Source organism: Heterodontus francisci, chromosome 7 (assembly GCF_036365525.1).
Source record: "Heterodontus francisci isolate sHetFra1 chromosome 7, sHetFra1.hap1, whole genome shotgun sequence".
In the NCBI taxonomy this organism is placed as follows: Eukaryota; Metazoa; Chordata; class Chondrichthyes; order Heterodontiformes; family Heterodontidae; genus Heterodontus; species Heterodontus francisci.
The window spans coordinates 73,229,210-73,253,748 of record NC_090377.1 but is presented as its reverse complement, the minus strand read 5'-3'; the positions used below and the strand labels follow the sequence as shown (position 1 = coordinate 73,253,748).

Below are 24,539 nucleotides of genomic sequence, written 5' to 3'. Positions count from 1 at the left end.
AACATGTCACTTATAAGCCCAAGCCTGGATGTTGTCCAGGTCTTGCTGCATTTCTACACGGACAGCTTCAGTATCTGAGGAGTCACAAATGGTGCTGAACATTGTACGATCATCAGCGAACGTCCCTACTTCTGACCTTATGATAGAGAGAAGGTTATTGATGAAGCAGCTGAAGATGGTTGGGCCTAGAACACTACCCTGAGGAACTCCTGCAATAATGCCCTGGGACTGAGATGATTAGCCTCCAACAACCACAACCATCTTCCTTTGTGCTCGATATGACTCCAACCAGCAGAGAGTTTTCCCTCTGTTTCCCATTGACACCAGTTTTGCAAGGGCTCCTTGATGCCATACTCTGTCAAATGCTGCCTTGATGTCAAGGGCAGTCACTCTCACCTCACCTCAGGAGTTAAGCTCTTTTGTCCATGTTTGGACCAAGGCTGTAATGTGACGAGGAACTGAGTGGCCCTGGCAGAACCCAAACAGAGCATCAGTGATCAGGTTATTGCTGAGCAAGTGCCACTTGATAGCACTGTCGATGACACCCTTTCATCACTTTGCTGATGATCGGGAGTAGGCTGATGGGGCGGTAATTGACCGGGTTGAATTTGTCCTGCTTTTTGTGCACAGGACATATGTGAGCAATTTACCACATTGCCAGTGTTGTAGCTGTACTGGAACTGCTTGGCTGGGGGTGTGGCATGTTCTGGAGCACAAGTCTTCAGTACTATTGCTGGAATGTTGTCCCGGCCCATAGCCTTTGCAATATCCAATGCCTTCAGCCATTTCTTGATATCACGTGGAGTGAATCAGATTGGCTGAAGACAAGCATCTGTGATGCTGGGGACCTCAGGAGGAGGCCGAGATGGATCATCCACTCAGCACTTCTGGCTGAAGATGGATGCTAATGCTTCAGCTTTTACATTTGCACTGATGTGTTTGTTCCGCCCATCATTGAGGATGGGGATGTTTGTGCAGCCTCCTCCTCCTGTCAGTTTTTAATTGTCCACCACCATTCACGACTGGATGTGGCAGGACTGCAAAGCTTAGATCTGATCAGTTGGTTGTGGGATCGCTTAGCCCTGTCAATCGCATGTAGTCCTGTGTTGTAGCTTCACCAGGCTGACACCTGATTTTTAGGAATGCCTGGTGCTGCTCCTGTCATGCCCTTCACTCTTCTTTGAACCAGGTTTGGTCCCCCAACTTGATGGTAATAGTAGAGTGGCGATATGCTGGGTCATGAGGTTACAGATTGTGGTTGAATACAATTTTGCTGCTGCTGATGGCTCACAGCGCCTCATGGATGTCCAGTTTTGCGTTGGTCACACCTACCAGTACTGTCATGAACAGATGCATCTGTGACAGGTAGATTGGTAAGAACGAGGTCAACTAGGTTTTTCCTGCTTGTTGGTTCCCTCACCACCTACCGCTGACGCAGTCTAGCAGCTATGTCCTTTAAGACTCGGTCAGCAGTGGTGCTACCAAGCCAATCTTGGTGATGGACATTGAAATCCCCCACCCAGAGTACATTTTGTGCCCTTGCCACCCTCAGTGCGTCTTCCAATTGGTGTTCAACATGGAAAAGCACTGATTCATCAGCTGAGGCAGGGTGGTAGATGGTAATCAGCAGGAGGTTTCCTTTCCCATGTTTGTCCTGATGCCGTGACACTTCATGGGGCCCAGAGTTAATGTTGAGGACTCCCAGGGCAACTCGCTCCTGACTGTGCTGCTACCTCAAAGTCAAGTTGGGGGACCAAACCTGGTCTGTCCTGCGGTGGGACAGGACATACCGAGGAATGGTGATGGTGTTGTCTGGGACATTGTAAGATATGATTCTGTGAGTATGACTATGTCAGACTATTGCTTGACTAGTCTGTGGGACATCTCTCCCAATTTTGGCACAAGCCCCCAGATGTTAGTAAGGAGGACTTTACAGAATCAACAGGGCTGCTTGCCGTTGCCGTTTTCAGTGCCTAAGTTGATACTGAGTGGTCCGTCTGGTTTCATTCCTTTTCTACTTTGTAGTGGTTTGATATAACTGAGTTGTTTGCTAGGTAATTGCAGAGGGCATTTAAGAGTCGACCGCATTGCTGTGGGTCTGGAGTCACACGTAGGCTTGACCAGGTAAGGATGGCAGATTTCTTCCCTAAATAAAGGGCATTACTGAGCCAGATGGGTTTTTATAACAATTGACAATGGTCACCACTAAACTACCTTTTAAATTCCAGAATTATTAATTGAACTCAAATTCCACCATCTGCCATGGTGGGATTCGAACCCATGTCCTCGGAGCATTAGCTTGGGATCTGGGTTACTAGTTTAGTGACATCACAGTGGCGCAGTGGTTAGCACCACAGCCTCACAGCTCCAGCGACCCGGGTTCAATTCTGGATACTGCCTGTGTGGAGTTTGCAAGTTCTCCCTGTGTCTGCGTGGGTTTCCTCCGGGTGCTCCGGTTTCCTCCCACATGCCAAAGACTTGCAGGTTGATAGGTAAATTGGCCATTATAAATTGCCCCTAGTATAGGTAGGTGGTAGGGAAATATAGGGACAGGTGGGGATGTGGTAGGAATATGGAATTAGAGTAGGATTAGTATAAATGGGTGGTTGATGGTCGGCACAGACTCGGTGGGCCGAAGGGCCTGTTTCAGTGCTGTATCTCTAAACTAAACTAAACGAAACCATTGCCTCCCCTTTTTCCTCTACCACTCCCTGTGGCAAAGTATTCTATATTTCAACAAAGCTCTGTAAAGTAATTTCTCCTATCTTCTCTATTCACTGTTGAATTTTTAAATTGATGTCCCCTCTTTACTGCTTCTCCAAACAGAGGAAGTAGTCCTTCCCCTATTCAATTGATCAAAATCCTTCATAATTTAAAAAAAAACCCCATTAAATCTCATCAGCATTCTCTGCTGTGGTGAAAATAGTCCTCGTGTCTCAATTCTCTCCTAATTGCTCATTCCTAGTATCATCCTGGTGAATCTACACTTTCCTTAGCTTTGATGTCTATTCTGTAATTGACACTAAAACTGGCTGCTTAACTGTGGCCTAACCAATTATTTTGTAAATTCTCAATTATTACTTTATTGCTGTCCTCCATGCCCCTAGTATTAAACCCAGGATTGTATTGGTCTTTTTAATGGATTTATCTATTAATTCTTCCATGGGATTATATATTTGAACAACAAGGCATCCATTTTCATTCATGCCCTCCAGTGTCTTTTTCCATTAAATATCTACTCACATTTCTTGAGGTTTTTTTCTCCAAAATACAGTACATCACATACATCTACATTGAATTGCATCTGATAAACAGTGCCCATTTTGCCAACTTGTCTTCCTAAATCTTTCACAGTGTTAATTCTCCACCTCCACAAATACATTAATTCCGTTTTTAAACAAGTTCATTGTTCAGCGATTCTAATGACACCACAGGTTAAACATCCTCCAGTGTTTCTTAAAAGCAAAATACTGCAGATGCTGGAAATCTGAAATAAAAACAAGAAATGCTGGAACCACTCAGCAGGTCTGGCAGCATCTGTGGAAAGAGAAGCAGAGTTATCGTTTCGGCACCCGAAACGTTTTCTATGTTTCTCTGATTCTATATCATGAACAAAAACCGGAAGGAACTATAGCCATATCCTGTACTTTCCTTCTCAAAACTATTAGGAACAATCTTATTACCTATATCATTTCCGTATCTGGAAAACTTTTATAATTAAATGTTCTTAAAAGTTAAAATTCCCAATTGGCCTGAATTTCTAAAAGCTTGTGCCATTACTTCATACCCCATTATTATTTATTTTATTTATTTATTTTACTTAGAGATACAGCACTGAAACAGGCCCTTCGGCCCACCGAGTCTGTGCCGACCAACACCACCCATTTATACTAACCCTACAGTAATCCCATATTCCCTATCACCTCCCTACACTAGGGGCAATTTACAACAGCCAATTTACCCATCACCTGCAAGTCTTTGGATGTGGGAGGAAACCGGAGCACCTGGCGAAAACCCACGCAGACACAGGGAGAACTTGCAAACTCCGCACAGGCAGTACCCAGAATCGAACCCGGGTCCCTGGAGCTGTGAGGCTGCGGTGCTAACGACTGCGCCACTGTGTTTCTATGATGTAGAAATTCCAGGGAATTATGGCATGAGTGACTTAAGCCATGCCATAATTTGCTGAGACTTTTAGGAACATAGGAAGATAGGAACAGGAGTAGGCCATTCAGCCCCTCGAGCCTGTCCCACCATTCAATGAGATCATGGCTGATCCGCGGCCTAACTCCATATGCCTGCCTTTGGCCAATATCCCTTAATATCTTTGTTTAACAAAAATCTATCTCAGATTTAAAATTAACAACTGTTTTAGCTTCAACTGTTGTTTGTGGGAGAGAGCTCCAAACCTCTACCACCCTTTGCGTGAAGAAGTGTTTCCTAACATCTCTCCTGAACGGTCTGGACCTAATTTTTAGACTATACGCCCTAGTTTTAGGATCTCCAACAGTGGAAATAGTTTATCTTTATCTAGCCTGTCTTTTCCTGTTAATATTTTGAAGACTTCAATCAGATCACCCCTTAACCTGTCAAATTCTAGCGAAAACAGGCCTAATTTGTGTAATCTCTCCTCGTAGCTTAACCCCTGTAGTCCAGGTATCATTCTTGTAAACCGACGTTGCACTCCCTCCAAGGCCAATATATCCTTCCTAAGGTGTGGTGCCCAGAATTGCTCACAGTACTCCACATGGGGTCTAACCAGGGTTTTGTACAGCTGCAGCATAACCTCTGTGTCTTTATGCTCCAATCCTCTAAATGTAAAGGCTAGCATTCCATTAACCTTTTTGATTATTTTCTGCACTTGATCATGGCATTTTGTGCTGCTCCACAGCAATCCTCGCCAAAGAAATTTGAATGTCTAGTTATCATAGCCCTTTACCCTCATTAAAATCAATAGCAAGATCAAATTTTCTGAATAAATGCCGCTTTGATCATTTACATTGTTACAGAATGGGGCTGGAGGGCTCAATGTCAGTAATATATTAAGTTGCTCAGCAAGTTTTGATGAAGTTTCCACTCAATAAAATTCCCTGGGTCTAAAATGTTGAAGGAGAGTTTTACTCAAATACAGCTATTTTGGAACAACCTGATGGCATGTTGAGTTATTGTACTGATTGCTTTTAAAAATTTAAAAGCCTAGTAATGAGTGATTGAAGGACTTCATGATGTTCAGTGTGGGTCTAAGAAATCTCCTTTTATACAATTTCATCTTATCATAGGAAATATAAACCAAATATTTACCAAATACACTAGTTTTTTGACAGAAGTGCAGTTTGTAAATAATTGAAACCATTTGGCCAATAAAGCATATGGCACACTAGTTCCAAGTCAGGTCGATATGGCAACCCTGTTTTGAGTAAAGGGTGAATGAAATAAACTGGTATATGGAAATGTGGGTTGTATGTGTGAGAAAATAACATCCTCAGTGTTTCTCCATCAACCCAGCCTTACTTTAAATTCATAACGTGGTCTAAAATAAAGCAACCAGCAACTTATTGACAAAACAGAATGTCAGAAGTGAAATATACCTGTCAGCAGCATTTGCAACAATAATAAGCGGGCCTCATTTTAGCAGACTAGTGACTCTTTGATCCGTCCCAATTATAAGTAACTAGAATTAATTGTAAGAAAATGAACTCAATTTATATAACTCAATTACTTATATATGAAAAAGGGGAAACCTGCACAAATTATTCAGCTTTTACTTTTATGGAAATATTACCTCGTTCTGTGTTGACCCCGGTGCCTCGGATGTGTACCAAACATTGCTGTGCAGTTCCAGATCCGCTTCTATGTTTGCGGAAGCATATTCTAATTATGTTTCCAAAACATTGTAGCGTGAACTCCTCACTGGAATATTGGGAACCCAACAGTCTAGTCTGTCATCAGCGTGACGGTGAATTCTGGGCCATGCTTACGCAACAGCAATCCAGAATGTGATTTGCAAGATTACTTAGAAAACTGGGCTATAGTTTTCTAAATAAAATATTCTAACGCCATCTTTTTAATATTCTGTAGAATTCTGTCTATATGGACAGGATTCCTTCATGATCAGGCTACTTTTGGTTGTATTTTAGGTTATAGCTTTGGCTAATGATAAAAGTGAGTTGATCGAGATTACCTCACTATTGAATCTTTCTTGATATATGCAATAAGAGGGTTCTTCAAATTCTAATCGTTTGGATATTTTCTATCCTACTTAATTAAGAAATCATTCTTTCTTATAGTAAAACTGCAACTGATAAATGGCAAACTACTGAGATTAAAATATCGAACATGTATATTAGTACCTGTAATTCATTTATCTGTCTAATTAGTTTTTTTTTAAATTAGGTACTTTACAGTTGCCATTAAGTAGAGGACACTACATACAATGTTGCACATAGTACATATTCATAACAGAAGTAGAGTGCAATTTGAGAGCCTTTTTTATGTCTTCAGCTGCCCATACGTTGTGGGAAATTTGGGGAAAACTAAGGCATCAGATCTGGGTCACAGCCTTACCATTTGTAATACTAACCCACATTAAAAAATTGTTCTAAAACCGTAAAACAAGCTTTCATGAAGATGTTACAGGAACTTGAGTATACACTAAGACTGTTTCTTTTCTTATTGATAATGCACAGTTAGATTTAGACAAATAAATTAGTGCTTGTAATTCATTTCTCTCAACATTACCCCACCAGGGTATGTATTTCTTTGTTTTCTAAGGCCTAAGAACACAAGAAATAGGAACAGGAGTGTGCCATAGCCTGGTCCGCTGTTAAACAAGATCATGGCTGACTTTCGACCTCAACTCCTTTCCTGCCGATTCCCATATTCCTCAAAATCCAAAAATCTACCGCTCTCAGCCTTGAATCCACTCGACGACTGAGCATTCACAGCCCTCTGGGGTGGAGAATTCCAAAGATTCGCAACCCTCTGAGTGAAGAAATTTCTCCTCATCTCAGTCCCAAATGGCTGACCTCTTATTCTGTGACTTTGCGACTGCCTCACACCCTCCCCCCACCAACCCCCCACCAATCCCCCCCCCCCCCACCCCCGAGATTCTTCAGCCAAGGGCAAAACTACACAGCATCTACTCGCAAGATCTCTCAGAATCTTTTATGTTTCAATGAGATCACTTTTCTTTCTGCTAAACTCCAGAGATTAACAGGCCCATTCTACTCAATTTCCTCTCATAGGACAACCCTCTCATTGCACGCATCAACCTATTGAACCTTTATTGCACCACCTCTAAGGCGAATATATCCCTCCTTTGGTAAGGGAACCAAAACTGTACACAGTACTCAGGTGTGGTCTCACCAAACCCCTCTAAAATTGCAGTGAGACTTCCTTACTCTTACACGCCTACCCCCTCACAATGAAGGCAAACATACCATTTGCCTTCCTAATTGTTTGCTGTACCTGCATGTTAACTTTCTGTCTTTCATGTAGAAGGACATCCAAAATCCATCACCATTTTTTTTAAAAATTGTTTTTCTGCTTTTCCTTCCAAAGTGAATAATCTAACATTTCTTCGCGTGATATTCCATCTGCCGCCTTACTGCCAAATCACTGAACCTATCTATATTTTGCAAACTGTGTCCATCTCACAGCTTACTTTCCCACCCAAGCTTTGTATAACCATAAAACTTGGATTTACTTGGGCTTGCACTAAGTCCCTTCATCTAAGTCGTTAATACAGATTGTAAATAACTGAGGCCCCAGCACTGATCCTTGAGTGGCCCACTAGTAACACCATTTATTCCCCATTATAATTTTCTCTGTCTAACCCTCTAAGGGACCTACATTTATTTTTGTCACTCTTCCTTTTTACATACTTGAAGAAACTCTTACAATCTATTTTTCTATTTCTTGCTAGTTTACTTTCATTCTATTTTATCCCTCTTTTTTTTTGGTCATCCTTTGGTATCTAAAACTCCCCCAATCCTCAGACATATTGTTCCTCTTAGCAATATTATAAGCTTCTTCTTTTAATCTAATATCATTAACCACTTCAGCCATGGAAGAATCACTTTTCCTATGGAGGTTTTATTTCTCAATGGAGTCTGTATTTGTTGAGAATTATAAAATGTTTCTTTAAATGTTCGGCTTTGCTTATCTACCCATCATAACTTTCGATCTAATTTTCCAATCTACCTTGGCCAACTCGTCCCTCATACCTATGTAATTGGCTTTAAGTTTAATACCCTAGTTTTGTACTTGTGTATGTCACTCGTGAGCAGAATGTGAAATTCATCCATATTATAATTACTCTTCCCCAGAGGATTCCTTATATGAGATTACTATTAACCCTGTGTCATTACACAAGTCAAGACCTAATATAGGTTTTCCCTGGTTGGTTCCACAATGCATTGTACTAGGGAACTATCTCGAATGCATTCATGGAATCAGAATGGTTACAGCAAAGAAGGAGGCAATTCGGCCTGCTGTGTCCATATCTGCAAGAGCAGATCAGCTAGCCCCACTCCATGCCCTTTCCCAGTAGGCCTGCAATTTTTTTCCTGTTTGGATAATTACCCAATTCCCTTTTGAAAGCCATGATTGAATCTGCCTCTGCCACAGTCTCGGGCAGTACATTATAGATCCTAAATGCGCGTTGCGTAAAAGAAGTTTCTCCTCAAGTCACCATTGGTTCTTTTGTCATTCACTTTATTATTGGTATCCTCTGGTTCTTGACCCTTCCGCTGATGGGAACAGTTTCTCTCTACTCCATTTAGACATCTCATGGTTTTGAACACCTCTATCAAATCTTTTCTCAACCTTCTCTTCTCTAAGGAGAACAATCCCAGCTTCTCCAATCTAGACACATAACTGAAGTCCCTCATCTTGGAACCATTCCTGTAAATCTTTTTTGCACCCCCTGTAAAGCCTTCACATGCTTTCTCAAGTGCAGTGTCCAGAATTGGACACAGTCCTCCAGTTGAGGCCCAACCAGTGTTTTATAAAGGCTCATCATAACTTCTTTGCTTTTGTGCTCTATGCCTCTGTTTATAAAGCCTAGGATCCTGTATGTCTTTTTTTAACCACTTTCTCAACCTGCCCTTCCGCCTTCAGCGATTTACACACACAATGCCTCCGGGTCACTCTGTTCCTGCACCCCTTTTAGAATTGCACCCTTTATTTTATTTTGTCTCTCCTCGTTGTTCTTGCCAAAATGTATCACTTCACACTTCTCTATATTAGATTTTATCTGCCACGTGTCCGCCCATTCTATCAGCCTATGTCCTCGTGAAATCTATCACAAGCCTCCTCACAACTCTCAATACTTCCAAGTTTTGTGTCATCTGCAAATTTTGAAATTGTGCCCTGTACACCCAAGTGTAGGTCATTAATATATATCAAGAAAAGCAGTGATCCTGGTATTGACCCCTGGGGAACACCACTGAATATCTTTTTCCAGTCTGAAAAACAATCGTTAACCACTACTGTCAGTTTCCTGTCACTCAGCCAACTTCACGTCCATGCTGCCACTGTCCCTTTTATTCCATGGACTTCAACTTTGCTGGCCAGCCTATTATGTGACTCTGTATCAAATGCCTTTTGGAAGTCCATGTGCACCGCATTGCCTTCATCAACCTCATCAAAAAAGCTCAGTTAGTAAAACATAATTTGCCTTCAACAAATCCATGCTGGCTTTCCTTAATTAATCCACACTTGTCCATTTGACTGTTAATTTTGTCTCGGATTATTGTTGCTAAAAGCTTTCCCACTACTGAAGTTAAGCTGACTGGCCTGTAATTGTTGGGTTTATCCTTGCACCCTTTTTTGAACAAGTAGTGTAACATTTGCAATTCTCCAGTCCTCTGACACCACCCCTGTATCTAAGGAGGATTGGAAGATTATGGCCAGCGCTTCTATAATTTCCTCTGTTAACTTTCCTCCGTATCCTCAGATGCATCCCATCCAGTCCTGGTGACTTGGTGACTTATCAACTTAAGTACAGTCAGCCTTTCTACTACCTCCTCTTTATCAATTTTTAGCCCACTCAGTGTCTCAACTACCTCCTCGTAGCATCATCTTGCTTGGTAAAGATGGATGCAAAGTACTCATTTAGTATTTCAGCCATGCCTCCTTGCGCAGATCCCCTTTTTTGATTCCTAATCAACCCCACCCCTCCTGCTACAACCTTTTTACTATTACTATGCCTCTAGAAGAATATCTGGATTCCCTTTTATGTTACCTGCCAGTCTCTTCTCATCCTCTCTCTTGGCCTCTCTCATTTCCATTTTCAGTTCCCCCTCTGAACTTTCTGTATTCAGTATCACTTGCATTCGTTCTTTCTTTTCTTTTGGGCCTCCTTATCTCGAGAGACAATGGATACGCGCCTGAAGGTGGTCAGTGGTTTGTGAAGCAGCGCCTGGATTGGCTATAAAGGCCAATTCTGGAGTGACAGGCTCTTCCACAGGTGCTGCAGAGAAATTTGTTTGTCGGGGCTGTTGCACAGTTGGCTCTCCCCTTGCGCCTCTGTCTTTTTTCCTGCCAACTACTAAGTCTCTTCGACTCGCCACAATTTAGCCCTGTCTTTATGGCTGCCCGCCAGCTCTGGCGAATGCTGGCAACTGACTCCCACGACTTGTGATCAATGTCACACGATTTCATGTCGCGTTTGCAGACGTCTTTATAACGGAGACATGGACGGCCGGTGGGTCTGATACCAGTGGCGAGCTTGCTGTACAATGTGTCTTTGGGTATCCTGCCATCTTCCATGCGGCTCACATGGCCAAGCCATCTCAAGCGCCGCTGACTCAGTAGTGTGTATAAGCTGGGGGTGTTGGCCGCTTCAAGGACTTCTGTGTTGGAGATATAGTCCTGTCACCTGATGCCAAGTATTCTCCGAAGGCAGCGAAGATGGAATGAATTGAGACGTCGCTCTTGGCTGGCATACGTTGTCCAGGCCTCGCTGCCATAGAGCAAGGTACTGAGGACACAGGCCTGATACACTCGGACTTTTGTGTTCCGTATCAGTGCGCCATTTTCCCACACTCTCTTGGCCAGTCTGGACATAGCAGTGGAAGCCTTTCCCATGCGCTTGTTGATTTCTGCATCTAGAGACAGGTTACTGGTGATAGTTGAGCCTAGGTAGGTGAACTCTTGAACCACTTCCAGAGCATGGTCGCCAATATTGATGGATGGAGCATTTCTGACGTCCTGCCCCATGATGTTCATTTTTTTGAGGCTGATGGTTAGGCCAAATTCATTGCAGGCAGCCGCAAACCTGTCGATGAGACTCTGCAGGCACTCTTCAGTGTGAGATGTTAAAGCAGCATCGTCAGCAAAGAGGAGTTCTCTGATGAGGACTTTCCGTACTTTGGACTTCGCTCTTAGACGGGCAAGGTTGAACAACCTGCCCCCTGATCTTGTGTGGAGGAAAATTTCTTCTTCAGAGGATTTGAACGCATGTGAAAGCAGCAGGGAGAAGAAAATCCCAAAAAGTGTGGGTGCGAGAACACAGCCCTGTTTCACACCACTCAGGATAGGAAAGGGCTCTGATGAGGAGCCACCATGTTGAATTGTGCCTTTCATATTGTCATGGAATGAGGTGATGATACTTAGTAGCTTTGGTGGACATCCGATCTTTTCTAGTAGTCTGAAGAGACCACGTCTGCTGACGAGGTCAAAGGCTTTGGTGAGATCAATGAAAGCAATGTAGAGGGGCATCTGTTGTTCACGGCATTTCTCCTGTATCTGACGAAGGGAGAACAGCATGTCAATGGTCGATCTCTCTGCACGAAAGCCACACTGTGCCTCAGGGTAGACGCGCTCGGCCAGCTTCTGGAGCCTGTTCAGAGCGACTCGAGCAAAGACTTTCCCCACTATGCTGAGCAGGGAGATTCCACGGTAGTTGTTGCAGTCACCTGCATTATCAACCTGACATCCATCATACACATCCTTTTCTGCTTCATCTTACTCTCCAATCTTTTTTGTCATCCAGGGAGCTCTGGTTTTTGTTGCCTTACCTTACCCCCTGTGTGAATGTACCTCAACTGTACACAAACCATCTCCTCTTTAAAAGCAGCCTATTGTTCCATTATAGTTTTGCTTGCCAATGTTAGATTCTAGCTTACCTGGAATCTTTTCTCTCCTCACTGAAATTGGTCTTCCTCCAATTAAGTATTTTTTACTGTGCATTGCTCCTTGTTCTTTTCCATAGCTAACCTGAACCGTATGACCTGAACTGTGTAATTCATTGGTTAGACCACAACTTGCGTACTGTGTGCTGTTCTGGTCACCTCATTACAGAAAGGATGTAATTGCACTAGAGAGGGTACAGAGGAGATTTACGAGGATGTTGCCAGGACTGGAAAAATGCAGCTATGAGGAAAGATTGGATAGGCTGGGATTGTTCTCCTTGGAACAGAGGAGGCTGAAGGGTGATCTGATTGAAATGTGCAAAATTGTGAGGGTCCTGGATAGAGTGGATGTGAAGGGCCTGTTTACCTTAGCAGAGAGGTCGGTGACTAGGGGGCATGAATTTCAAGTGATTGGTAGAAAGATTAGGGGAGAGATGAAGAAAAGTTTTTTCACCGAGAGGGTGGTGGGGATCTGGAACTCACTGCCTGAATGGGTAGTAGAGGCAGAAACCCTCAACTCATTCAAAAGGAGTCTGGCTATGCACCTCAAGTGCTGTAACCTGTGGGATTAGAATGGTTGAAACGTTTTTCGACTGGCAAAGACACGATGGGCCAAGTGAACTCTTTCTGTGCCGTAAACTTTCTATGATTGTATGATACTATGATCACTACTCCCTAGATGTTCCCCTACTGTCACTTGATCCACTTGACCCACCTCATTCCCCAGATCACCAATCAGAGTTCACTTCCCAACCAATCAGAGTTCATTTGCCAGTCAATCAGCACTCTCTTCTCATACAGTATAAAGTTGTTGTTTTCCCTTACATTGGTATTCTTGCGGATGAGTGCAAGATGAAAAGCTTCGACAACATGTTTCTATTTTCAGCAACATTTTATGAAACTCTTTGTTCCTTCCTGTTACACTCTGCTTTACCCAAATCGCTGCAGTGCTCTGTATCCTTGACTCACCTCTTCAGATTTATAAATTTCCCCTCACCTGACGCTCTTTATTTTTTAGTTTAAAGCTCTCTCTATAGCCCTGGTTATTAGATATGTTTGGAATTTTGGTATTTCTCAGCTGAGTAGAGAATAGTTGTTGTGATTTCGGGTCATTGAACATCATAGTGAGTCCAATGCAGAGCATCAATGTTGTAAGATGGTTTCAGATCACTGGACATCCTGTTATGACCCCAGTTTAGAGTAGATATTGCTTGAGATTTTGAAAGTTGCAATAGCATCCATTTGTCAAAGTAAAATTTTCAAAGTGTTGGAAAAAGGAAATTAGTGTTTTATATCAGCCTTTAATACAAGTTTACTTCCCTCTTGATCTCTGGAGAGAATCATCTGGAAGTGGCTTGATCTCCCTTTTGCAATGGTTTCCAGGAGAAATTGAATTTGAATAACAATTTTACTTAAAATTAAGTGGTTAGTTATTTTTTTTAAATCCTGTTTGTACATTTTAACTAACTGGTTAACACTTTTACTTTTCAGAATAATGAGGAGAATGAAGAAGTTCAGCAAGAAGAAGCTTTATGTGTCCTGAGTAGCTTGGATTCTTTGCAAGATATTGAAAATACACCTGTCCCTGTACCTGTACATGAGATATCGATGAAAGATGAAGCATTAGATGAAAGGCATGACGTGGAGAGCACGACCAGCTTGCATGATCAAAGCTCATCTGCATCCCCTTGCTCCTCTCCAGTTCACAAGATAGTTGAGGGCAGTACAGGCTCAAAACAATCTTTGTCTAGAGTCACAGCATCTTCAAGTTCTCCCACATCATTTCTTAGAAAGCTGAAGAAACGAGAATCAAAAGGCAAAGGAAAAGGTACCAACGGTAAACCAACATAAAGCTCTGTGATCACTATATATTAACTGAAATGTTCATTTAGAAGTTCCGTTGACTCCTTTTATCAGCATCTCTAGTAATTCAGAGATAGTTGTGCAGTGATTAACATAAATTGCTATTCAGTTGTGCTTCCTAAATTGTGGATAATATACATAATACATATGTTATCCTTGTGATCAAGTTGGATGATGCAGTAGGGTGTGCCCATCACATTTAAGAAGATTTTCATTCTAGACTGTTTAATTTCTCCATTGCTCATCCTTTGTTTAGCACATGGTTTATATAAAGTTTTGCGTCATTATGGTTCCAATAAAAATGCCTTTTTTAAGGACATAACATAAATAGGAGCAGGAGTAGGCGATTCAGCCCCTGGAGCCTGCCCTGCCATTCAATAAGATCATGGCTGATCTGATTGTGGCCTTAACTCCTCTTTCCTGTGTGCCCCCCCTAACCCTTGACTCCCTTATCAATCAAAAATCTGTCCAGTTCAGCCCTGAATATATTCAATGACCCAGCCTCTACTGCTCGCTGAGGAAGAGAATTTCAAACACTAACGACCCTCTGAGAGAAGAAATTCCTCCTCATTTCTGTTTTAAATGGGAGACCCTGTCATTTGAAACTGTGCCGCCCTACTTCTGGATTTCCCCCATGACGGGAAACATCCTCTCAGCATCTAGATTCCTGGGACATTGGGACCGGTTCTGGGGGAGGTGGGATCAGTACAAACTGGACGGGTTACACCTGGGCAGGACTGGGACTGATATTCTAGGGGGAGTATTTGCTAGAGTGGTTGGGGAGGGTTTAAACTAAAATGGCAGGGCGATGGGAACCTTGACAAGGAGTCAGAGGAGGGGGGATCAAAGACAGTAAGGGGAATAAGAAAAGTGATAGGCAGAGAAATCAAGGGCCAGAATCAAACAGGGCCACAGTGAAAAATAGTGGGAAGGGGAAAGTAATGTTAAACAGACAAGCCTTAAGGCTTTGTGCCTTAATGCACGGAGCATTCGCAATAAATTGAATGAATTAATCGCGCGAATAGATGTAAACGGGTATGATATAGTTGGGATTATGGGGTCATGGCTGCAAGGTGACCAGGGATGGGAAATGAACATTCAGGGGTATTCAGTATTTAGGAAGGACGGACAAAAAGCAAAAGGCGCTGGAGTTGCATTGCTGGTTAAAGACAAAATTAATGAAATTTTGAGGAAAGATATTAGCTCTGACGATGTGGAATCAGTATGGGTAGAGCTGAGAAACACTAAGGGGCAAAAAACATTAGTGGGGGTTGTATATAGACCCCCAAACTGTAGTGGTGATGGGAATGGCATTAAACAGGAAATTAGAGATGCATGCGATAAAGGAACATCTGTAATTATGGGTGACTTTAATCTGCATATAGATTGCACATATCAAATTAGTCATAATACCGTAGAGGAGGAATTCTTGGAGTGTATACGGGATGGTTTTCTGGACCAATACGTTGAGGAACCAACTCGAGAACAGGCAATCCTAGACTGGGTGTTGTGTAAAGAGAGAGGAATAATTGACAATCTAGTGGTGCGAGACCCCTTGGGGGTGAGTGACCATAATATGATAGAATTCTTCATCAAGATGGAGAGTGATGTAGTTGATTCTGAGACTAGGGTCCTGAATCTTAGTAAAGGAAACTACGAAGGTATGAGGCGTGAGTTGGCTATGACGGATTGGGAAACGTTACTTAAAGGGATGATGGTGGATAGGCAATGGCAAACATTTAAAGAGCACATGGATGAACTGCAACAATTGTTTATCCCTGTCTGGCGCAAAAGTAAAATGGGAAAAGTAGCCAAACCATGGCTTACAAGGGAAATTAGAGATAGCATTAGATCCAAGGAAGAGGCATATACATTTGCCAGAAAAAACAACAGACCTGAGGATTGGGAGCAGTTTAGAATTCAGCAAAGGAGGACCAAGGGATTTATGAAGGGGAAAATACAGTACGAGAGCAAGCTTGCGGGGAACATAAAAACTGACTGTAAAAGTTTCTATAGATATGTGAAGAGAAGAAGATTGGCGAAGACAAATGTAGGTCCCTTACAGTCAGAAACAGGGGAATTTATTATGGGGAACAAAGAAATGGCTGAACAACTAAATGCATACTTTGGTTCTGTCTTGACAAAGGAGGACACAAATATCATACCAGAAATGTTGGGGAACACATGGCTTAGTGCGAGAGAGGAACTGAAGGAAATCAGTATTAGTAGAGAAATGGTGTTGGGGAAATTGATGGGATTGAAGGCTGATAAATCCCCAGGGCCTGATGGTCTGCATCCCAGAGTATTAAGGAAGTGGCCCTAGGAATAGTGGATGCATTGGTGGTCATCCAAGATTCTATAGACTCTGGAACAGTTCCTACAGATTGGAGGGTAGCTAATGTAACCCCCCACTATTTAAAATGGGAGGTAGAGAGAAAGCGGGGAATTATAGACCAGCCTGACGTCGGTAGTGGGGAAAATTCTAGAGTCCATTATCAAAGATTTTATAGCAGAGCACTTGGAGAACAGTGGTAGAATCAGGCAGAGTCAGCATGGATTTACAAAAGGGAAATCATGCTTGACAAATCTACTGGAATTCTTTGAGGATGTAACTAGTAGAATTGATGAGGGGGAGCCAGTGGATGTGGTTTATTTTCAGAAGGCTTTCGACCACGTCCCACATAAGAGATTAGTGTGTAAAATTAAAGCGCATGGGATTGGGGGTAGTGTATTGCGATGGATAGAAAATTGGTTGGCAGACAGGAAACAAAGAGCAGGGATAAATGGGTCTTTTTCCGAATGCCAGGCAGTGACGAGTGGGGTACCGCAGGGATAGGTGCTCGGACCCCAGCTATTCACAATATACATTATTGATTTATATAAGGGAACTCAATGTAATATTTCCAAATTTGCAGATGACACAAAACTGGGTGGGACGGTGAGTTGTGAGGAGGATACAGAGAGTCTTCAGGGTGATTTGGACAAGTTGAGTGAGATGGCAGATGCAGTATAATGTGGATAAATGTGAGGTTGTCCACTTTGGTAGCAAAGACAGGAAGGCAGATTATTATGTGAACGGCTATAAACTGAGAGAGGGGAATATGCAACGAGACCTGGGTGTTCCCGTACACCAGTCGCTGAAGGTAAGCGTGCAGGTACAACAGGCGGTAAAAAAGGCAAATGGTATGTTGGCCTTCATAGCGAGAGGATTCGAGTACAGGAGCAGGGATGCCGCTGCAATTATACAGGGCCTTGGTGAGGCCACACCTGGAATATTGTGTGTAGTTTTGGCCTCCTTATCTGGGGAAGGATGTTCTCGCTATAGAGGGAGTGCAGCGAAGGTTTACCAGACTGATTCCTGGGATCGCAGGTCTGACATATGAGGAGAGATTGAGTCGGTTAGGATTATATTCGCTGGAGTTCAGAAGAGTGAGGTGGGATCTCATAGAAACCTATAAAATTCGAACAGGACTTGACAGGGTAGATGCAGGAAGAATGTTCCCGATGGTGGGGGAGTCCGGAACCAGGGATCATAGTCTAAGGATACAGGGTAAACCTTTCAGGACTGAGATGAGGAGAAATTTCTTCACCCAGAGAGTGGTGAGTCTGTGGAATTCACCACCACAGAAAGCAGTTGAGGCCAAAACATTGTATGTTTTCAAGAAGGAGTTAGATATAGCTCTTGGGTCTAAAGGGATCAAAGGGTATGGGGCGAAAGCGGGAACAGGTTACTGAGTTGGATGATCAGCCATGATCATAATGAATGGTGGAGCAGGCTCGAAGGGCCGAATGGCCGCCTCCTGCTCCTATTTTCTGTGTTTCTATGTTTCAACCCTGTCAAGCCCCCTCAGTATCTTATGTTTCAATAAGATCACCTCTCATTCTTCTGAACTCCAATGACTGTAGACCCAATCTGCTCAACCTTTCCTCATAAGACAAACCAAGTGAACCTTCTCTGAACTGCTTCCAATGCAAGTATGTCCCTCCTTAAATAAGGTAACCAAAGCTGTACACAGCACTCCAGATGTGGTCTCACCAGTGCCTTTTACAGTTGTAGCAAGACTTCCCTACTTTTATATTCCACCCCCTTGCAATAAAGACCAACATGTACCTGCATTCTAACTTTTTGTGATTTCATGTACAAGGACACCCAGGTCCTTCTGTACCACAGAATTCTGCAGTCTCTCTACATTTAAATAATCTGCTTTTCAATTCATGCCAAAGTGGACAAACTCACATTTTTCCGCATTATACACCATCTGCCAAATTTTTGCCCATTCACTTAACCTACCTATATCCCTTTGTAGACTTTGTATCCTCCTCACAGCTTGCTTTCCTACCTATCTTTGTATCATCAGCAAATTTGGCTACAATACAGTCGGTCCCTTCATCCAAGTCATTATTGTAGATTGTAAATAGTTGAGGTCCCAGCACTGATCCGTGTGGCACTCCACTAGTTACAGTTTTTCTTCCTGAAAATGACCCATTTATCCTGGCTCTCTGTTACCTGTTAGTTAGCCAATCTTCTATCCATGCTAATATATCACCCCCAAAACCATGAGCTCTTATCTTGTGCAGTATCCTTTTATGTGGCACCTTATCGAAAGCCATTTGGAAATCAAAATACGCTACCTCTACTGCTTCCCCTTTATCCACCCTGCTTATTACATCCTCAAAGAACTCTAATAAATTTGTCAAACGTGAGTTCCCTTTCAGAAAACCATGTTGACTCTGCCTGATTTGTATTGTGATTTTCTAGATGTCTTGCTACTACCTCTTTTATAATGGATTCTAGCATTTTCCCAATGACAGACATTAGGCTAATTGGCCAATAGTTTCCTGCTTACTCTGTCCTTCTTTTCTTGAACAGAGGTGTTGTATTTTCAGTTTTCCAATCCGCTGGGACCTTTCCAGAATCTAGGGCATTTTAGAAGGTTACAACCAATGCATTCACTATCTCTGCAGCCACTTCCTTTAAGACCCTAGGGTGCCGGTCATCAGGTCCAGGGGACTTGTCAGCCTTTAGTCCCATTAGTATTCCCATTACTCGTGTTCTAGTGATAGTTATTATTTTAAATTCCTCCTTCCCTTTTGCTTCGTATTTTTCTACTATCCTTGGGATGCTTTTTGTATTTTCTGCAGTGAAGATGGATACAAAATACTTGTTCAAAGTCCTGCCATTTCCTTGTGTTCCATTATTAATTCCCCAGTCTCACCCTCCAAGGGACCGATGCTCACTTTAGCTACTCTTTTCCATTTTATATATTTGTAGAAGCTTTTACTGTCTGTTTTGATATTTCTTGCCAGTTTTCTCTCGTACTCCAGTTTCTCCCTTTTTAGTCATCCTTTACTGGTTTCTAAAATTTTCCCAATCTTCTGGCCTACCAATAATCTTTGCAGCATTGTTTGCCTTTTCTTTCAATTTGATACCACCCTTAACTTCCTTAGTTAGCCACAGGTGGTGCATCCTTCTGGTAGAGTCATATTCCATTGAGGAAGAAAGTTTTTGTTGAGAGTTATGAAATATCTCCTTAAACATCTATTGCTTCTCTACCATCGTACCTTTTAACTTATTTTCCCAGTCCACTTTTGCCAACTCTGTCTTTGTACCCTTGTAATTTGCTTTATTTATTTTAAGACACTAGTTTCGAACCCACATTTCTCACCCTCAAACTGAATGTGATATTTTATCATGTTATGATTATTCTTGCCTAGAGGATCCTTTGCTATGAGGTCTTTAATTAATCCTGTCTCATTACCAGGTCCAAAATTGCCTGGTCTCTGGTAGGTTCTGGAACGTATTGCTGTAAGAATCTGTCCCAAATACACTCCATGAACTCATCCTCCAGGCTACCTTTGTCAATTTGATTAGTCCACACGATGCGAAGATCAAAATCGCCCACAATTATTGCTGTACCTTTCTTGCAAGGCCCCTTTATTTCTTGATGTATGCTCTGTCCTACTTTGCAGCTTCTGTTAGGAGGCCTATAAACTACTTCCTCGAGTGACGACTTTCCATAGCTATTCTTTTTAAATTAGGCCTTAGCTGCTCATACTCGCTTAGCAGAACCTCTTACTCCTAACCATGTCATTGGTACCTACGTGGACCACGACAACTGTATCCTTCCCCTTCCACTCCAAGTTCCTCTACAACCGTAAGGAGATGTCCTTAACCCTGGCAGGCAACACAGCCTTCGGGACTCGCGCTCTCAGCTGCAGAGAACAGTATCTAACCTTCTAGCTATACTGTCCCCTACTACTACATTCCTTTTTAAACCCCCCTCCCCTCCCCTACTTGAATGGCCTCCTGCACCAAGGTGCTGTGGTCAGTTGGTTCATCCTCCCTGCAGCCACTGCTCTCATCCACACTAGCTGCAAGAACATTGAACCTGTTGGACAAGTTGCAAGGGCTGAGGCTCCTGCCGTGGTTCCCCATACCTGCCTCTCTTGCATCTCTCCACCCAAACTGATTCTACATCTTGATTTTCTGAACCAAGATCCTTTCTCACTATTGTACTGATTTAATTCGTTATTAACAGAACTACCCCACCTCCTTTTCCTTTCTTCCTGTCCTTCTGAAACGTCAGATACCCTTTAATATCCAGTTCCTGGCCTTGGTCACCTTGCAGCCATGTCTCTGTAAGAACATAAGAAATTGGCCTACTCCTGCTCCTTTCAGCCCCTCAAGCCTGCCCCGCCATTCAATAAGATCATGACTGATCTGTCCCAGGCTTCAACTCCTCTTTCGGGCCTGCTCCACATACCCTTCGACTCCCCGAGATTTCAAAAATCTGTCTGCCTCCTCCTTAAATCCATTTAGTGACCTAGCCTCCACAACTCTTTGAGGTAGAGAATTCCAGAGATTCACTACCCTCTGAGAAGAAATTCCTCCACATCTCAGTTTAAATGCCTGTCCCCTTATTCTGTAACTGTGTCCCCTAGTTCGAGATTCCCCCACCAGTGGAAACATATTCTCGACATCTACCTTGTCAAGCCCCCTTAAAATCTTATATGTTTCAATAAGATCACTTCTCATTCTTCTAAACTCCAGTGAATAAAGGCCTAACCTGTTTAACCGTTCTTGATACGACAACCCCATCATCCCAGGAATCAGCCTAGTGAACCTTTTCTGAACTGCCTCCAGTGCTAGTATATCCTTCCTTAAATACGAGGACCAAAACTGTACGCAGTACTCCAGGTGTGGCCTCACCAACACCCTGTATAGTTGTAACCTCCCTATTTTTAGACACTAACCCCCTAGCAATAAGGCCAAAATTTCATGTGCCTTCCTAATTTCTTGCTGCACCTGCATGCTAATGTTTTGTGTTTCATGTAGAAGAACACCCTAGTCCCTCTGTACTGGAGTATTTTGTAGTCATTCTCCATCTAAATAATAATCTGCCATTTTATTCTTCCTACCAGAGTGGATGACCTTACACTTTCCCACATTGAACTCCATCTGCCAAGTTTTTGCCCACTCACTTAACCTAATTATATCCCTTTGCAGATTCTTCGTGGTGTCATCACGACATGCCTTCCCACCTATTTTTGTATTGTCAGCAAATTTGGATATACTACACTCTGTCCCTTCCTCCAAATCATTGATATAGATAGTAAATAGTTGAGGCCCTAGGACCGATCCTTGTGGCACCCCACTAGTTACGACTTTCCAACCTGAAAAAGACCCATTGATCCCGACTCTCTGCCTTCTGTGTGTTAGCCAATCTTCAATCCATGGCAATACATTGCCCCCAATACCCTGAGCTCTTATTTTGTGCAATAAGCTTTTATGTGGCACCTTATCGAACGCTTTCTGAAAATCCAAATACACTACATCTACAGGTTCCCCTTTATCCACTCAGCCTGTTATATCCTCAAAGAACTCTAACAAATTTGTCAAACATGATTTTCCTTTCATAAAACCATGTTGACTCTGTTTGATTGCATTATGTTTTTCTAAATGTCCTGCTGTTTCTTTCTTAATAATGGACTCTAGCATTTTCCTAATGACAGATGTTAAACTAACTGGTCTATAGTTTCCTGTTTTCTGTATCCCTCCTTTCTTGAATAGGGGTGTCACATTAGCAGTTTTCCAATCCGCTGGTACCCTACCGGAATCCAGTGAGTTTTGGTATATTATGACCAATGCCTCCACTATCTCTGCAGCCACTTCTTTTAAGACCTTTGGATGCAGGCCATCAGGTCCTGGCAACTTGTCTGCCTTTAGTCCCATCAGTTTGTCCAGCACCTTTTCCCTCATGATAGAGATTGTTACAAGTTCCTCCCTCCCATTTCCACCTTACTCATTTATTATTGTCGGGATGTTTATAGTGGTGTCAACCGTGAAGACCGATACAAAATATTGGTTTAAATTATCTGCCATTTCCCTGTTCCCTGTTATTAATTCCCCAGTCTCATCCTCTAAGGATCCCACACTTACTTTAGCTACTCTCTTCCTTTTTATATACCCATAGAAGCTCTTACTATTTGTTTTTACATTTCTTGCCAATTTATTCTCATAATCAATTTTCTCCCTCTTTGTTAGTTTTTTGTCATCCGCTGCTGGTTTCTAAAAAAAATTCCCAATCCTCTGGCCTGCCACTATCTTTTGCCGATTTGTACGCCTTTGTTTTTGATTTGATACTCTCCTTAACTTCCTTTGTTATTTACGGGTGGTTCATTGTTCTCATCGTAATGGCTATCATCATTCTCCTTTATTTCTATTTGTGCTATCAATTCATCCATCTTGATACGAATTCAGATAAAAAGCCCTTAATTTTGTTTCCTTACCCTTTTTGCCTACTCTGACCTTATTTGCTAGTGCACGCTTATGCTTGTACACTCTGTCCCTTCCTGTTGCACTCTGGTTTTCATTTCCAATATTATTATCCTGCACTATTTCCTTGTGCTTCCACTTTAACTTTCCAAATCTCCCTTCACCTGAAATCACCCCCCCCCCCCCACCCCACCAACTATTTAGTTTGAAGCCCTCTCTACTACCCTAGTTATACAATTCGCCGAGACACTGGTCCCAATGGTGCCAGTGCCCCTCGAATTGAAACCCAATTCTCTCTCACTAATCTTTGAGCCACGCATTCAACTCTAATTTTATTTTCCCTATGCCAATTTGCTCGTGGCTAAAGATAGTAATCCAGAGATTATTACCTTTGTGGTCTGCTTTTTAATTTAGCCCCTATCTGCTCATACTCCCTCAGCAGAACTTCTTTCTTACTCCTACTTGTGTCATTGGTATCAGTGTGGACTATGACAACTGTATCCTTCCCCTTCCACTCCTTGTTCCTCTCCAGTCATTAACCCTGGCACCGGGCAGGTAACACAGCCTTTGGGACTCTTGCTGTCAGCTGCAGGGAACCGTATCTAACCCTCTACTACTCGATATTCCTTTTTACTCCCTCCACCCCCCCCCCCCAGCCCCCTCCCCCCACACCCACCACTTGAATGGCCTCCTGTACCAAGGTGCTGTGGTCAGTTAGTTCATCCTCCCTGCAGCCCCTGCTCTCATCCATATAAGCTGCAAGAACATTGAACCTGTTGGACAATTGCAAGGGCTAAGGCTCCTGCAGTGCTACCTTTTGGATCCCCATACCTCCCTTCTTGCAGTCACACCCTCCTGTCCCTGAGAATGGATCAAATATGAATTACCTAGCCTAATAGGTGTGAATGCCTCCTGGAACAAAGTGTCCAGATAACTTTCCCCCTCCTTAATGCATTGCAGTGTCCGAAGCTCAGACTCTAGCTCATCAACTCTGAGCCGAAGTTCCTCAAGCTGCAGACACATACTGCAGATGTGCTGGCAGTGGATCACACTGGTGTCTACCAGCTCCCACAATTGACAGCTGTAACACATCATCTGCCCTGCCATCTTTACTGTGTTTTATTTCACAAAGTGGGTTTAGAAATATTACTCAACAGTTATCTGTAGTTATGTCAATTGGTGTAACTAGTTAAGCTATAAATTTAATGCAATACTTGTGTCTCCCCAGTACCAATAAACTACTGCCCCGCTTAGAGGAAAAAAACTTAAAACTCACCAACCACTCACTTGCTTGCTCACCTAATTAATGCTTCTGCCCTTCAGCTCTCAAGTCTCGCTCCTGATTGCCGGCTTCTTTTTTCAGACCACTCCTTTTTTGTAAAAGGTCAGAACAGCACCTCCTTCCTCACCAGAGGTCAGCAACTTGCCTGTACATGGACACCAGTGCCCGTAGTAAAGATTTTGAGGTCTGTGACTAATAATTTTAGATGACTTGCTCCAAGGCTGCATGGTTGTCCAACATATGGCCCGCCATCTGGCCTGTGGATATAAACTGCTGGAATGTCAGGCACCTCAGCAGGCAGCTGCAGATTTGTCAGGACCCCACTCCCACACAACAGTGGAGAGGTAGCATTTACAGCCTGCCTCTATTATCCACATTTATGGTGAGTCCACAGAGTGGGGAGTGAGAGAGAAACACACAGGGACACAGAGAGAGAGGGGGAAGAGAAAGGCACACGCAGACAGGGAGAGGAGAGAGAGAC

General features: G+C 42.8%; 1 protein-coding gene across 4 annotated transcripts in view; it reads left to right on the top strand.

Moving 5' to 3' along the window:
• The window catches only part of LOC137372060 (neurabin-1-like), a 169,742-nt gene that overhangs the window by 97,560 nt on the left and 47,643 nt on the right, over positions 1–24,539 (top strand). For 3 of the 4 annotated variants that reach the window (XM_068035418.1, XM_068035417.1, XM_068035416.1), the window contains exon 14: positions 13,629–13,974. In XM_068035418.1, the coding sequence (XP_067891519.1) occupies positions 13,629–13,974 (346 nt within the window). The remainder of the gene's footprint in view (positions 1–13,628; positions 13,975–24,539) is intronic. The other variant, XM_068035419.1, reaches the window with a different exon arrangement.